The 16,925-nt window shown below is 39.1% G+C and overlaps 1 protein-coding gene across 12 annotated transcripts in view; it reads left to right on the top strand.

Annotated features, from left to right (window-relative positions):
* The window catches only part of fat3a (FAT atypical cadherin 3a), a 226,858-nt gene that overhangs the window by 80,837 nt on the left and 129,096 nt on the right, over nucleotides 1-16,925 (top strand). For all 12 annotated transcript variants that reach the window (XR_005078593.1, XM_037119880.1, XM_037119863.1 and 9 more), the window contains exon 4: nucleotides 12,534-12,595. Coding sequence is in view for 11 of the 12 variants with exons in the window: in XM_037119880.1 (XP_036975775.1) it covers nucleotides 12,534-12,595 (62 nt within the window). In the remaining variant the exon portion in view is untranslated. The remainder of the gene's footprint in view (nucleotides 1-12,533; nucleotides 12,596-16,925) is intronic.

Raw genomic sequence — 16,925 nt, 5'->3', positions numbered from 1 at the left:
ACTTGCAGTTGTGAATGCTTCCTGTTTTTCTGGCTGTGAAAACTTTGAATAATATCAAGAATATAGAAAAACTGTGAAAGCATGTAGGATTTGTTGAAAAACTAAGGTCAAACTGAATTGGTGGCTTTAATTTATTTGAAGTCTCATCTAAAGAGAATGAAGCTTTGTAACAGTTTGGTGAGAATGAAGCATTAAAAATAGAATTTAAGCTTTGATCCAAACTGCAATGCTGGCTTGAGTTCGTGTTGAAAAGCAGCTGATGGAGTATGAAGAGATGTTACAGTGAGAATGAATCAAATACTCTGAATCAAACTGAGAAATTCAATAAATCTCAACATATCGATGATTGGGAACATTTCAATATTTGAATATTTGAGTTCCTGGCTTGAATGTATGAAAAAATAATAGTTAAATATAGTTAAAATGTTAGGAAATATACTGTGTGTGTGTGTGCTTATGTGCATGTGAGTAGGCGCTTAAACATGGCTGTAGGTGTGTATGTGTGTGTGTACATGTGTGGTCATGTGTGCATATTCATACATGCATGTCTGACTGGAATTTAGTGTGTGTGTGTGTGTCTGTGCGTGTCTGTGTTTGTGTGTATTAAACTGACTCACTGATAAATCTGTCTCTCTGTGTTGGCCCAGTTGATCTTGGTTTCCACGGTGATGGTAACTGGGTTGGTCCAGGTAACGAACTGTGAGAGTTGTTTTAATAGTAATTTTAGCTGAGGCTCACCTCTCATTATCATGCTTCTTTGTCCAAAACAGTAACTACTATCACTCAAATAATGATATGGTCGAAACTATGAGAAACTTTTGAGTGTTTTGTGAAGTTTTTGTGTTTCTGTGGTCAAAAATGTGTCTTGTTGAGCAGTTTAGAAAAGTGGATGTGTTTGCCTGCCTCTAGATATACTTCCTCTTTGTTTAATGGGACTTAATGCAGCAGTTGGTCGGTGTTCCTGTCAGTTAAACGCTCACCGAGCCAAAAGTTTTTGTCTGGTGGTCTCCAGAGATCCACTGTAAGCACGCTACAGGCTGGTGTTTTTATTTTTGCTGGAGTGTAAATTGTGGACGGGAGTGCCAGTTGAAGATGAGATTTTCTGAATTTATTGCGGGTCCTCTCCACTCTGTCAGTTGGCTCTTCCACTCTGGCTGTCAGCATTCCACCCCATACACACCAATGCAAAAAGCTCAAAGTGGCTGAAAAGCTACGAATGCTTGAAGTGTGACTGTGCAAAAAGTATGAATGATGAGGAAAAAGTTGAATACAGGTAAGAAAGTCCTAATCTTTGTGAACCAGGGGCATCACTAAATTTTAAGGTCAGGGGAGGCTTAGCCTCCAAGAGATGCACAGGATGTGAGCGAATGTATCGCGCCAGCACACAATTTCACAAACAGCTCAAATAGATCAAATTGACTTTAGCTCACAACACAATAATGGTTTGCTCCCGAATATTTTGAAGTCGTGCAGATTACATTTTGGGCACATATGTGATAAAATTGTTGTAATTTCAAGCCCTGAAAACTATGACTTAATTACTTGAATTCAAGTAATATTAAGATACTCTTGAAAATATTTGGGTCAGGCTGATTTGGCTTTTATATATATATATCTTGGCTTTCTTCACTTTCTAATCATTACTCTCCTCAATAAAAGCTCAAGTTAAATAAGTCTTATATGGTGCACTTTGACTTTGACTAAAATGTTTCATATCCATATTCATTTCCATAAAATTCTAAGACTGTCTGCATCACAAATGACTGTACTGTGAAATCCTTTAGACTCACCTTTCCAGTAGAGGTCTCTCCCCTCTCACTCTGTGTGCTCCTCTGCCCTGACTCCTACAGGTCAGTAGGGGTGGTGGAGTGATTGTTATTATTATTATTATTATTATTATTGCTGTTGTTGTTGTTATATATATATATATATATATATATATATATATATATATATATATATATATATATATATATATATATATATATATATATATATATATATATATATATATATATATATATATATAAATGCAAACAGTGACGGTTAAAGTCTGTGTAAAGCAAATTCAGCCATTTTCTTCTAAACACATTAAAAAGGTCATAAATTTATTTCTTTAAAACATGTAAAAAGCATTCAACCATTTAGAATTTAATTTTGGAGCTAGGCTCACAAACTATGTTTCAGGATTTCTGTGTTCAGGATTTAATGGGCGGGTCATAAAATCATGCAAATCATGGCCGTGTTACGTAACACGGCCATGATTTGCATGATCCTGCCGCAGAAGTCCTATAAATACACAGTGCATTAGCTTAAGTGTTTTTTCTGCTGGCTCTTGAGTCTTGGATAGCATCTCTTAGAATAGTTTGCTAGCTAACCAGTCAGCTAAACAGTCATATCTCTTCAGCATCTTCCCTGGATACCACAGTGTGTAGAGTAACAACACCTTTAGCTTATTTAAGTTTCATAAAGATGACAACATAAGGAAACGGTGGATCGATTTTGTCAAAAGGAGCTACTGTGGAGAGTTAGAAATCAGCACCAACACCTGTCTCTGCAGTGTCCACTTAGTTATATATAGTTACAGCGACTGTCACCAGGTAAAGTCTGGATATCTGAAGAGTCTGTTGACGCTGGTCAGTGGGGCCGAACCGACCCTCTCCGTGCCCGTCTGCGACCGTCCCGCCGACAACAGGTGCTCTCATCCCCGCCGCCCGCCAGACTTTAGATTCTCTGCGCTGACCGGACCGCGGGTCGGGCCGACATTTCCTGTCAATATCCTCGGGCTGGGTCGGGTCGGCGCTTGATCAAGCATGTGTGTGTGTGTGTGTGTGTGTTTTTGTAATAACTCAAAATAATGACGGTACTTCCAGCTACAAAACGCGCATCTCCCTCCTCCCTCTGTCCTCGTTCAGAAAACGTGACTTCTCGCGCACGTGACGTCACTCCCTGAGACGCAAGAAGAAAAGCTCAAATATGTATTTTTACCAAGGAAAATGACAACAATAATAGTAACGCACAGTGATTTGAATAAGTAACTTGATTAGTGGTTTGGAAATATTACTGTGTTAGATTACTCCTCACTGAAAAAAGTGGTCAGATTAGAGTAAGGCGTTAGGGGCATCACTGATTGTGTAGTGTAAGTGCAACGTGGAGCTTGCGTTATAACGGCCCACATATTTAAAAAAAGTGTAGGGTTTAAATCGGGCTCAGGCTCATAATTACAGTTAACACAACTCGGACACAATGTGCATGGGCTCGGCTCGGGTCTGGTCGGGTCGGGCTTGATTTTTTGGGGCCAGGTCTAAGCTCTAAGTGTAAGTATGTGCGTATGTATGTTATAAATATTGCACATTTTGGCAATTAAATGCATTTTGCTGAAGGTGCAAATCCTGAAAGTGATTTTACATCGTGCATCCTGTCATGCCCATTTAATGTTAGCAAATGTTATTGCATTTAATCATGACATGATTTGGCCTCATTCCCTGAGCGGAGTCCATCTGACAGCACAATGATAATCACAGGTAATATTTATGTGCACCAATATAGCTATGACAAGGAATTGTATGTAGACTGGGTTTTACTTTTGTGTGTAATGTAAAACATGGACTGTGAGGAACGAGGCTGAGCACTATCAGTGTCTGACTCAGAGTCAGTTTCTAGCTCCTATGGCTCAAACTTGTCAGGCTGGGTCTGTCTGATGCTGCTGCTAGCTTACACTGTTACTGTAGGTTAGGTCCTTGTACAGTACACAGAGGCTCCCCTCCTGCGTGTGGGTGTGGCTCCAGCGCCTCTGTCTGACACGCCCCCAGTGTTTCACAGCAGAGAGAAGTGCTTGTTTATCCATGATTTTGAGACCAAATTTGATATATTTGGCAATTTTTTTAATCTTTCAAATTTGGCTCAGTGGTCAATGACACATGTTTCTGTGGTATGACAAACTCAAAACACAAATTTATTTCTGCTTTACACAGACTTTAATGACGAACAGGCCACACCCACTTTCACCTATCAACATGGCACTCAAGATAGTAGTTTATACTTGCCCCTAGAGCATGCATTCCAAATTTGGTGAAATTCCATCCAATGGTCTTTGAGATACACATGTGTAGCATTCATAGCGCCCCCTATAGGTTGAGCTCAACATTCTCTAATATGCAGATTCCCAGTCCTGTTGTGAATCTACCCACCAAGTTTTGTTATGATAGGGCATAGGGTGTGGAAGTTATGGCCAATCTTTTCTAAGCCCCGGCCATTGCGAAAATACATTGGACCGTGGCGGCTATGTTTTTTTGACCAATCTGGCTCATTTTCATTCCTCGAAGCCATATACCAGATTTGGTGTTGATAGAGTCAGTCTTTCAAAAGTTCTATTAATTTTGCTGTTTTTCACATTATGCAAATTAGCAAACAAGTCAGGCTGACTTTTATGGTCCAAGAGGCTTTTTTGTAGAACACATTGAGCTGGACTTGTGTGTCAAATTTCAAGTCAGTCAGACTTACAGTGTGAGGGGCGTGGCCTTCCCAAAAACGCATTTTCAAGCCTTAATGACAGTGCCACCATCTGGCTGACTGGGCTTTTATTTTAATAAAAGTTGATGCACATCATTTCCAATGTGAAACAACAAAGGTGAGATGTGCACAGAGATTGCCTATAGTGTGCAAGCTAGGTTTTTGTTTTTCAAACATGGAGCACCTGGTGTATTAATTGCATAGGACTTTCTGCTGTTAGCTGGGGGCTGGAGCTAACTTACTAGCAGCTGTGATGAATTCTTACTTTCTTATATACATTATTCTTCATTCACGTTCTTCTCCTCATGCTGTTCTAGTCGCTCTGTGTGCTTCAAGGGACACATGCTGCAGGAGAGTGCAAGCAAGGGCGCAGGGAAAACGTGGACTGGATTTTCAGTGATGTGGCCGTTCTCTAAATGAACAAGTGGAATGGACTGGATTGGAATGGATTGGATAACAACACACTGAAGGGACTTTCTACCTTATGCTGTGAAGTGAAGGGAAACTAGATTTATGAGGTTGTATGAGTATTAATTTAATCCTAAAATATGGCCACTTTATATTGAATTTGTCAGCACTTTTTTGTAAAAAAATAAATAAATAAATGAAATAATAATGGAAATTAAGATGAAAAGTTAATTATTTAATTAATTAATAAAACACCAAATTATTTAGGGGGGCTTTATTAAAATAGGCCTAATGAGTTTCACTCTGGAGGTATGAATGACTAGATGAGCTTTGAATGTGATTGAAAAAGTGTGAAAATTGAGGATTTTTGAAGATTCCGTAATCTGCTTGATTGGGGAAAAAAGGCAGATAAATGTCAAATATCTCTGAAATTATTAATGATATTAATTAGAAAAATAGACGTGATTGATTCCCAATTGAGATGAATATTCTGTGTTTGAATGGAGTGAATCTGTTGAAAAAATGTGGACGGAGTTAAGGGCCAAACTTTCTGACCTGGAAGATATAACTAGAAAATTTTGCATTTCCTGCAAAAATGCAGTGTGAATGCTAAAGGCTGAAATGGTTTTGGAAATCTGCTGAATGTACTGCCGAAAATGCATAAAACTATAGTTTGAATATCTGGGAATTTGCAGAAAAAGCAGAAATTTCAAAAGCTGAAAAGGCAGAAAGGCTTCAAAATAATAGGCTAACAAAGGTGAACATGTTGATAGCTGAACAGTTTATCTAGCTGAATATGAAGCTGAATGTATGAAAAAGCTGGAAAGCAAGAGGGCTGAAAGAGCTTGAAAGGTTTGATAGCTGAATAGTCTCTCTAGCTGGATATGAAGCTGAATGTTTGAAGGAGCTGAAAAGGCAGAAAGATGAACATCTGAAAAGGCAAGAGAGTAAGAGGGCTGGGAGAGCATAAAAAGTTAAACATTTAGATAGCTGAACAGTTTCTTTAGCTTCTCATATAACTGAATGTATGGAAAAAGCTGAAAAGGCAGAAGTTTAAAAAGTAAAAAAAAAAAAGTAAGAGGGCTGAAAGAGCTTAAAATGGTGAACATTTTGATAGCTGAACATAAAGCTGAATGTTTTAAGTAAGGATCGACTGATTATCGGTCGGGCCGATTATCGGCGCCGATATCCGGCATTTTGACGAATATCGGCATCGATCCCATCGTCCCACCCACAGCACCATCTGATTGGTTACAGGCAGAGCGGGTAACAGCCAATCAGTAGTGAAAGCTGTGCATGCACAGCGCTCACACACACAGCGGAGAGGAGAAAAAGTTTAGCCACCACGTAAAACTGGATTCATAGCCCGGCGCTGTTCCTAGGGGCTTGGTTCCGAAGGTAAGCTAAGGCAGCAGACTCTCCCGAAACTGTAATAAACATCCCAGTCCTCCACAACTCACAACTACTAGTAACATTACTGTGAGCCCGTTAACGTTATATAAACATAAGCGGCAGCTCTGCTCGCTTGCAGTCCCTCCGGACGAGCCTGTTAATCACTCGCTAATATCAATATGGAAATAGTCCGTGTGTGTGAGAGAGTAAAAACCAAATAAACTCAATTCAGTCCAGCTTTATTGCAGGGAAGCACGTTGAGGTGAAGGCTGATTAGCTTTTAGCGTAACGTTAACCCACCGGTCCGCTTTCTCCTTCTCTGGCTGTAGACGCTCAGCAGACTGTAGAAACTCTACAACTCACGACTACCAACGTTACTGTGAGGCCCAATACGTCAGCAGCAGCTGTCTGTTCCTATGATAAACACTGATTATTAAACTGAAGATGCTGTAGGCTATTTAGTGTTTTTAACAGTTTAATCACTTGGAACAAGGTTGCAGATCATATTGATAGGGAAAGAATGATAAAAGTAAGAAGTGTGTGTGTGTGTGTGTGAGAGAGAGAGAGAGAGAGAGAGAGAGAGAGTGAGAGAGAGAGAAGAGCACGTTGAAGGGATGGCTAGAGAATAGTGTGTGTGTGTGTGTGTGTGTGTGTGTGTGTGTGTGTGTGTAAGCCACATGAGAAGCTGCAGAAACTGACAGCAAAGCACCGTCTGAGAGGAAACTGTAGGGCAATAATGGCTGTTTAACTACCAAGTTCTTTTACTTGATCTTTTTCTGTGTTGACTGAGAGATTCCATGCAGCAGAAAATGACATATTGTCATCTTGTGTGTCATGAAGCTGTCTTTGACAGTTTCTTGTAGAGAGGAGCAGAATATTGCCGTTCAAGACTTTACACATCATGCAACTGCATCATAAAGCCTACATGAACTGCATGGTGTTCAGGGATGAATAGTCTCTATCGTGCTATTTTTTCAGCTATAGTTACATTCATTGTTAGTAATGTAGCAGCCTAGTTTTGAATGACAGTGTCCCTGCTATCACATGTTGGTAAAATAAAACATTTACATAATAAAATCAACTACAGGCTTCCCAAATGCTGGAGTAAATTAAGCATGATGAGTTGAGCATATGTCAGCATGTGGCCCCACTTTTAAGTCTCTCTCTTTTTGTCAAACCCTTATTGCAGATGGTTAGACTTAAGTCTATGTGTAAAAACACTCAAAGTTAAGTCTTGGAGTTTGTATTATTCAAAATGTTGACGCCAATATTTTCCCTTTTACTGCAAATGAATATCGGCTCCAAATATCAGTTATTGGCCTCCTTGACAACTGATAATCAGTATTGGCCCTGAAAAAAACATATCGGTCTATCTCTAGTTTTAAGGACCTGAAAAGGCAGAAAGATGATTATTTTAACCCCTTGACACCCACCTGTTTTTGGTAATTTTTGCCTATTTAGTATACCAAAATGGAAAAGCTTATAACACAACAACTACAAGTCCCAGATGGATGTATGATACTTCATTCAAAAGCTGAGAACCTCTAGTTTTTGAAAATGTGACTTCAGTTCAAACATGGTTCTAAAACATTTTTTTGTCTTTGAAAAAAATAGGTCATATTTGAATAACAATAACTAGGATATGCTTTATGTAAGGCATATGATACTATACCACATACCTTCTACATCTTGTCAACTACACCTGGATGAAATTTTAGACTTCTAGGCCTAACCTTATGGGAGTTTTTAGTTTGTGGTGTCACTGGCGTCCACAAACCTCTCCAAAACGTCTCCAAATGCCCAAATTGTGCCAAATGCTTTTACTCACTTCTGTGACACTGGAAACATTACTGGAGCATTTTGGTGACTATAAAACCTTCCTCCATGATTCAAAACATAATTTTTTCACACATTTATTTGATGGGTGGTTGGAGGGGTTTCCACGCGCTTCTAGGTGGCCATATTGAGATACTGTAATGTGACAAGACACTACAGAATAGTAACCATCATACAAAAATGACAGACTATACTGAACTGAATTTCAAACAAGGATTTTATTATCTTTTGACATACTAATACTGTATGTATGCATTAGGGGAGGTAGCACTGGTGGATGCAGAAGATGATCGTTGGCACTTCTGATGACCGCCTTCAGCAGGAGAGGGGGTTGGGCGTCTCACTGCCTCACTTTCAGGCTCCCAATCCACGTCACTGTCTTCAGACTGTGTCCTACAAAACACAATGCAATGCACAAATGTTACCAAATATAATGAAAAAATATATAAATTCAATAGGGTGCTATTTCCAGAGGAAACAAATAAGCACAGATATATGATATTACATATTACACAAAAACATCAGGAAAATAACTGTACATAAACAGAATAATTGAATTGGGGGAATATTCCCAGTGTCTGGTCAATGAAAAAGATCTAGTTCAATTTGTTTACAAGCTTGATAAAAAATATAAATAAAAGGGAATTGGAGGCTCAAAAAGAATTACATTACATTATAGAACAGGGGCCCTAACCATTTAGCATCATTTATGAAATGCTAATGTATACTGTACTGTACTGTAAGCATAAGAACTCCTTCCCACTAACTTTCATTAAAATTTCACTCATGGCTAAATAAATAAATCAAACATCATCAAAGATAACGTTACTCACCGAGCTAAGATGTCGTCGAGGCCCTGAGCAAACATCTCCTCTCTCTGAGTCCTTCTCACTGGCTTCAGTTTCATCAGATGATGCCATGATCCATTCCAGGTCTTCTTCTCGGACATATTTAGTTTTTTGTGGCTTTCGCCATTGTAAACTGTGAAAATTGGCGTCAAAAAAATTTAAATGTCCGGTGCGAGTGCGAGTGCGCCTGCTGCGTAAAGTTAGCCCACTAGCTGCCAGACGGAGTGATATTCCTTGGTTCATACTTAACGGACCTGGGCATGCCTACCATCGTTGGAAAGGTAAATAATTGACTAGAAGCCTGAGTGATTGACATGTTGATAGCCAAAACACTATCCCTGTCACTATGTAGTGACAGTCACTTGTCTGAAATCGCCCGCCCGTGGGCGGGTGGGTGTCAACAAGAAGCTGACAAGGCAGAAAAGCTAAAGAGGACTAAAAGAGTTTAAAAAGTTGAACATTTTGATTGCTGAACATAAAGTTGAATGTTTGAAGGAGTTAAAAAGGCTGAAAAGCTGTAGAGCAAAAGGGCATTTGCTCCAAGGTAAGGGTGGCAATGTGCCAGCCTGTCTTTCTAAAATGGTGGCGTAATATTCCTCCTTTTCCAAAAGCCACCTCTGAGGTAGGCGTAAACATGTGACGTGACGTGAAGCTTGAAATTGGGCTGTGAACAATGACGATGAATTTGTCTTCAAAATAAGAGCTTTACATTGCACCCCTTTGGAGTTTAGAACTGGGTTCTTAGCGGGGGGCTTTTAATTTGAAAGTAGCGACCATTTTTAGCTTGCCGACACAACAACAAGTGAACAGAATGAAACAGCTACAGAGACCGAGGAGACACTAGCATCTCCCGGATCTCAGCAGCTGTCCAGTTGCTCATCTTAATGTTTGCGGATGAAGTGATGGAATGACTGCTGTGATCAGCTGTTTCTTGGTTTTAAAACTCATAATCATATCATCGTCATAAATCATATGGATGCTGTTATAATGTGTTGTGATTGAGATACTAACCCACCAAACAAACTGGTAAGTGATAAAGTTTTTTTATTTTTTGCGCTAAATTACATAATTACATAATCACATCAGTAAACTGGACACAGTCTGACTCCCTCACTCACGGGACAGAGGCTGTTTTCTGGGGAATCATGAGTGAGTGACAGCGCGAAATTGATTCACGTCCTCAGCTGGTCGTTCAATGACCGAACTGAGCAACGCGAATCACGTTCGCGAATGTGAGTGAGGGCGCGAACGTGATTCGCATCCTCAGCAGGTCGTTCAATGAATGAGCTGCTTACTCATGAATCGTTCACTCAAAAGATTCCTTCATTCGAACGACACATTTGCGACCGACACAACGCTAGCGGACAAGAATGCCCTTTTAAGAAAATTAGAGTAAGAAATGGAAGCAAGCAATTCCTTGGTTCACCTCAGAGACCTCAAAGTTGCTAAGGGTCACAGATACTAAATGGAGCAAAGCACGTGTCTCTGGCCTGAGGTCTGAATGGCAGGATTTTCATCGACTGAGCAATCAGTGTCTTGCCATGATTCAAAATGCCAAAGCATCTTATTATCTGTCTTCCCTTTCTGATTGTAGTGGAAATCCAGCAATATTTTGAAAAAGACTGTTAGGATGTTATCTAATTGTCACACTCTTCCAAAATTTCTGACAAACAGTAACAGAGTGATGCCTTTAACAAGCACTTTCTTTGAGAAATCTGGTTTGTCAGCGATTGATTCGGTTTGTGATTCTACTACCATCTCAGTTAGCTCTAGACCCTGTAGTTTCTCATTTAGGCCCTTCTCTGGTCACAAAGGATTTGAAGCCCTGTGTGGCGTGGTCCTAAAAATTACACCAGTGCCCATCAGTTGGATCTACAACTTTTACCTCTAGCTGCTCCTGATGCTTTGATGCATATTTTTAATTTAACTTTAATAACTGGAAGTATTCCAACTGTGTGGAAAACTGCTTTCGTTTCTCCATTGCTTGAATGTGGTTCCGTGGATGACTTAAATAACTGTTGGCCAATCTCTAAACTGCCTTGTTTGGCTAAAATATTAGAGTGGCTTGTTAATAGTCAAATGTGAATGTTTTTATTCACGTTTAACATTTTAAATCTTCATCAGTCTGGCTACAGATCTGCACACAACACTTTGACAGCAACTATGTTGTTAACAATATTGTCAATGCTTTAGATAATAAACTGGTTAGCGCTGCTCTTTTTGTTGACTTGTTGTTGATCTAAGGTATTTGACACAGTGGACAGCTCATTACTTTTAAAGCACCTTGAAACCACTGGTTTTGACAGGAAATCCCTTGGTGATTCAAAAACTATTTGCCAGACAGATTTCAAGCCGTGCTAGCTGATGGTTTTACCAGTGACACTCTAATCTATTCAGTCACCCCCTCTGCTTATCCAGCTCTTAAAAACCTACAGTCTGATTTTCACATTATAGAGCAAGGTCTTACTGACCTTACATTACTACTTTATCCCAAAAAGACAAAATGCACATTATTCACAAGATGGTCACCTTCTTTCCTTATTGACAGTAGTATCTCTAGATTGAATGGGACTATTAATTGGGTTTCCAATTACAAATATCTGGGCATCTGGATAAGTTGTATTTTAACATTAAAATCCGCAAACTAAAAAACTAAGAAACCAAAGAGTAGTGTAAATTATCATTCCTATCGTTCCTGTCCTATGTTCCTATCGTAACAGAGCTTGTTTTACTTTAGATTGTAGAAAGCAACTTGTTCAGGCCAATTTTTTACCTGCTCTAGATGCTCTTATGTGGATGTCATCGACATGCATGGTACTCTCTCAGCATTGAAGCCCCTTGATGCAGTGTGTTTTCTTTCTTTTTTTCTTTCTTTCTTTTTTTTTTTTTGGTGGACCCACTGCTGCTGTGACAAAATAATTTCCCAGTCTGGGATCAATAAGTTATTCTATTCTATTCTATTCTATTCTATTCTATTCTATTCTATTCTATTCTATTCTGCACTGTTTTATTACAGGTTATGAGTTTAGAACTAATCACTGTGTTCTTTATGACAAAGTTTGATGGCCGTCTTTATATGTAAAGAGGGAACAGCACTGCATGATTTGTATCTACAAGGCCCTGCTGTGTGTTTTACCAGACTATGTTATGAGTTTAATCTCATTTAGAACATGGAACTTGCACACTTGTTTACAAGAGTCCTTGATTTTAAACATTCCCACTGTAAGCACTGAATTGGGGAATACTGCTTTTCAGGTATATGCCCCTCAGAAATGGAGAGACTTTGGACGTTCTCTTGAACTAAATCATCTAATTTCTTTAGATAGTTAGCCTATTGTTCAATATTCTGCAGTCTGAATGTAACTGTGAATTATGATCATGTGTATCTGGCCTCACCCTGCCACACCCATCCAGATGTGTGTGTATGTACTGTATGTATGTATGTATGTATAATGTACACAATGTAACTTTGCTCACTTGGCTTATTTGTGTGTGTTTAGTCTCATACTCATGTTTCTACTGTTTTTTCTGTCCCAGGATTGATAACTACAACCCCAAGGAAACTAGACCGTGAACAACAAACAGAGCACATTTTAGAGGTGAGGTCAAACTACACTACGTGTGTGTGTGTGTGTGTGTGTGTGCGTGTGTGTGTGTGAGAGAGAGAGATGTGTGACTGAAAAAAATGGGCAGGTAGTCGATCATACAGCAAACATGAAGACCACAACATTGAGGGACACAGCTCTGTCTCTGCTGAAACACATAACAACTAATCCTTGTTTGAAGCAAGGACTATTTCCCTGCCTAACAGTAGGATTAATCTTTATCTGTACAGTTAAGGGACGGTATGGGGCTTTAAGCACACCATTAGTGTCAAGTATGCTGCTGGATACTTGAATTTCTCTCAGGATAAATAAAGTATATATCGATCTATATCTGTTATTTGCTTTTTGGGCTCCACTTGAAAGAGAGATCTACTCAGAGTTTTAACTGACATCCAGTCAATGACCAAACTTTTATTTTCGTTTTCCTTTTATGTTTCAGTGGGTGGTATGGTGATTAGGTGAAAAACCTTTTAGCGCATCACTACTTCAGCACATGTTCAGCTAGAGAAACCGTTCAGCTTTCAAAATGTCCAGCTTTTAAAGTTTGTTCAACCTTGTCCTTTTTAGCGTTCTATCTTTTCAGCTTTCTCAAATATTCAGCATTTTCAAAAAAGAATAACAGTGGAAGTTAATGGGAAAATCTTTCTCAAATCATACTTTGAGATACCATTCCAACTTTTAAAATCTTTCACAGTTTTGAAATCATCACGGTTTTAGTTTTAAGGTAATTTAACTTGTCTTAAGATTTTATAATGGTGTGTATTGTGTGAGCTAGAGTGGGTTCCCATAGACAATGTATACATAGAAATGTAGGAAATCTTGTTCAGATGTAGGACTTCCACTTGGTTATAGAAGCCCTAATCCAAAATGTTAATTTTGGGCTTAAAGTTCTGGAGGAGAGCAGATGGTACAAGTTTTGTCTCTCGCTCCAGTGCCCTCATATTTTATTCTACAGACATAAAAACACATCACGGAGTTCAGCAAAGTCTGCTGTTACTCACTGTATAAATATTTTGACCATAACACTTTTTTCTAGACTTGCAGGAGTTTTTGAGGTATTGTCCCATTCATTCTCACAGGGACATTTTCAACTTTGGTTCTGCTACTGCTTTAGCAGTGTGTTGCAATGCATTATAGTTTTATGCATTTCAGGCAAGTATTTTCTAGTATATTCAGCAGTTTTTCCCAAATTACTTTAGCTGTCAGCATTCACACTGTATTTTCACAGGACATGCAAATGTTTCTAGTTTATTTAAATAATATCAAGATGCAAACAATAATTTTAAATAATTTAACATATATAATTAAACATAATTATGATTATACAGTAAATAATATCATAATTACATAATTATAACATAATTAAACATATTTACTAACATTATTTACTGCTAATTATTTTTTTAGTTTTACTTGACAATTACTGAACACCTTCAAGTTAAAATGGCTCATAACAGTTCCTCAGAAAGAAATATCATCCCGAAAATAATAACATAAACTGGATTAGCTCAAATGAGTCCCTGGCTCCATATATTTGCAAACTCCTTAACCATAAACCTTTTATATTTCAGGAACACCTAGTACTCAAAGGTACAGTCATGGTGAAAAGTGCACGTTCACTTATAAAAAACATGCACATGACTTCATGGCAGTCTTGTTTTCCAATGATTTCCACAGGTCTTATTTTACTGTTTTGAAATGAGATACTACACATACCACTTTGCCACAAAAAGCATTCATGAAGTTAGGTTCAATAATGAATTGAATAAAAATGTGACCAACCTGAGAGTAATTCAAGGAATTCTATCTTACACAGCAGCCTCTAAATCATCGCAGACGTGCTTTTTGGTGATCTACGGATGACTATCCAGTTTTCTGAAAGTTTTTTTTTTTCTTCATGATCGTGGCAGTGACACAACTGTGCCATGCACTGGTATAGATGGATAGATGGATAGAAAGAAAGAAAGAAAGAAAGGAAGAATGAATGCTGCTGTCGAGGCGTGTCATGTACCCGGCCCCACTGGCCAATTTTTGTGTATGCATCTCTTGACTGTCCGTGTTTCGGACAGTGCAGTAAGGGGCTAAATGTCATTTCCTGTGTCAAACATGTGGCGCTGTGACTATGACTGTATATTGGCCTATGTGTTCAGGGCTGGACTCTTATCAAATGTGAAGTTTGGTCCAGATAGGAATGAGGAAGTTATTCCCTACATAAAAGCAAAATGGACTACAGGTGAAAAATCCCTCAAACGAGTTTATGGTGTTGTGTTGTGTTTTGAATAATGATTGGCAGCAATCCTGTCGGAGGGTGTGCTCATCTTTTAATTGCGTGTCATCTTGTAGAGTATGATATGGAGGAAAAAAACCTATGAATGTCATGTAAATAGGATGTTTGTCTGAAGGTGGCACTACAGATATGACACAGTATTGATGCATGGAGGTATTCAGGGCTCCATTGTATACATGTATGATGCATTTGGTGTACATGGGAATTTGTATGTTGAAGTTATAAGGACTCAATGCTTAATGGCGAAGCATGAAAATGGACCACATGATGACACCCACCATGTTTGATGTAGGAGAAAGCTTTTGATACCTTTTTATGTTCAAGGTCTGTGGTGTTCAATCTGTAGGAGGAGTTCATTAAAATACGAGGCATGGAAATGGATCAAAATGGGGGTGAAATGTGAACTTTGAATCAAAGTGGGCGACTTTCGGTTGGAGTGACAGTTTGGTACCCCGATGTTTTTTGTGCGTCTGGTCATGATGCACACCGAATGTGTCAGGTTTGGGGGTTTTAAAGGGGAAAACTATGGAAAGGGAAAGTGGACCCAAACGCAGATACACAGGAAGGCAAGGATCACGGGGACAAAAGGCGAGCTTTAATTAAACAAAAGCTGAATGCAAAAACAAACATGGGACAAAAGGCAAAGTAGCAAAACAAAACCAACAAGACAAAGTAGCAACAAAAGAAAACAGCAAGACAAAGTACAAATCAAAAATCAAAGTTCAACTCAAACATAGAAAACTCAAAACCAAAACATACCAAACAGGGGACAGGAGTTCGAACAGGAGCATGAACAGGAGCATGAACAACTAAGGACAGAATACAAACAGAAAACAAAGACAATGACCGGACAAGGAGTGAAGGAAACACACAGACACTAATGACATGAAGAGGACCAGGTGAGGAGAGAGAGGAGGAAGGAAGCCAGGTGTGATAACGAGGCGGAGGAGCACAGAGGAACAGACCAGGAGGGAACAAGACAACAGACAGAGGGAGCCAGAGGGGAGAACATAGGAGAACTTAAAGGACACATGAGGGCATGGAAAATCAAAACATGAGACACAAGACATGGAAAAACAAAACATAGTACACAACAAGATATGAATCAAATACAAAAAAAACAAACAAACAAACAAACAAAAACAGATACAAGAACAACACAAACAGGAGTCATGACAGAATGTCATTTATGTATGTGCATGTAGGAGGTGGGACTTGGATTTTTAATACTCTAGAGGGCGCTATAGAGTCCCCTGGTAACACCTTTCATCAGCATTTGTCAGGAGGACACTGGCAATAACAACAACAACAACAACAACAATAATAATAATCATAATAATTTGTGTTAATCAGACTTCAATTTAAAGAGCACCACCCAGTGGTAATCAGAGCGCCACCTAGTGGTAATTGGTTGCTACTAAGTATCAACCTGAGTTTCATCAGGTGGACACATCAATTGGACACACCAATGTGGAAATATGCAACACTCTCCTGTTTGGAGTGAAATCTACAGGAAGTTGTTATTTGATAACATGAGTATTGTTTGAAAAATCTAAATTCTTTAAATAACAGTTTGTCAGGAGGGTCCACAGATGCTGTGCGCAAAGTTTCGTGCACATCAGTGAAATCGCCAGGGAGGAGTTCAAGTTTGTACTGAAGTTTTCTCCTGTAGTTTCCTTACTCTCCCTGATGCTTTGTTTAAGTTCTCTCTGAACACGCTTCAGCTGTGCTCAGTCCCCTGACTTGAAGGCCCTCTTTTTCTCATTGTGTCACTGGTAACCCAGGGTTTGTTGTCTGCGTAGCAGCTGACATCTTTAGTTGGGATGGTGTTGTCCATGCAGAACCCAATATATTCAGATGCAGTCAGGTAGGCCATCAATGTCCTTGCCATGTGGTTTGTACAGGACATCCCAGTCAGTGGCTTCCAGGGCACCCTGCAGTGAATTCATGGCCTCAGGAGACTATTACCCTTCCTCACAGTCCACACTGTCACTGGTGCATCTTTACCATATGCATACAGCAGATCTATTGTTTTAT

Source organism: Acanthopagrus latus, chromosome 2 (assembly GCF_904848185.1).
Source record: "Acanthopagrus latus isolate v.2019 chromosome 2, fAcaLat1.1, whole genome shotgun sequence".
NCBI lineage: Eukaryota > Metazoa > Chordata > Actinopteri > Spariformes > Sparidae > Acanthopagrus > Acanthopagrus latus.
The sequence above is the reverse complement of the archived record's forward strand: the minus strand, read 5'-3'. Positions and strand labels throughout refer to the sequence as shown.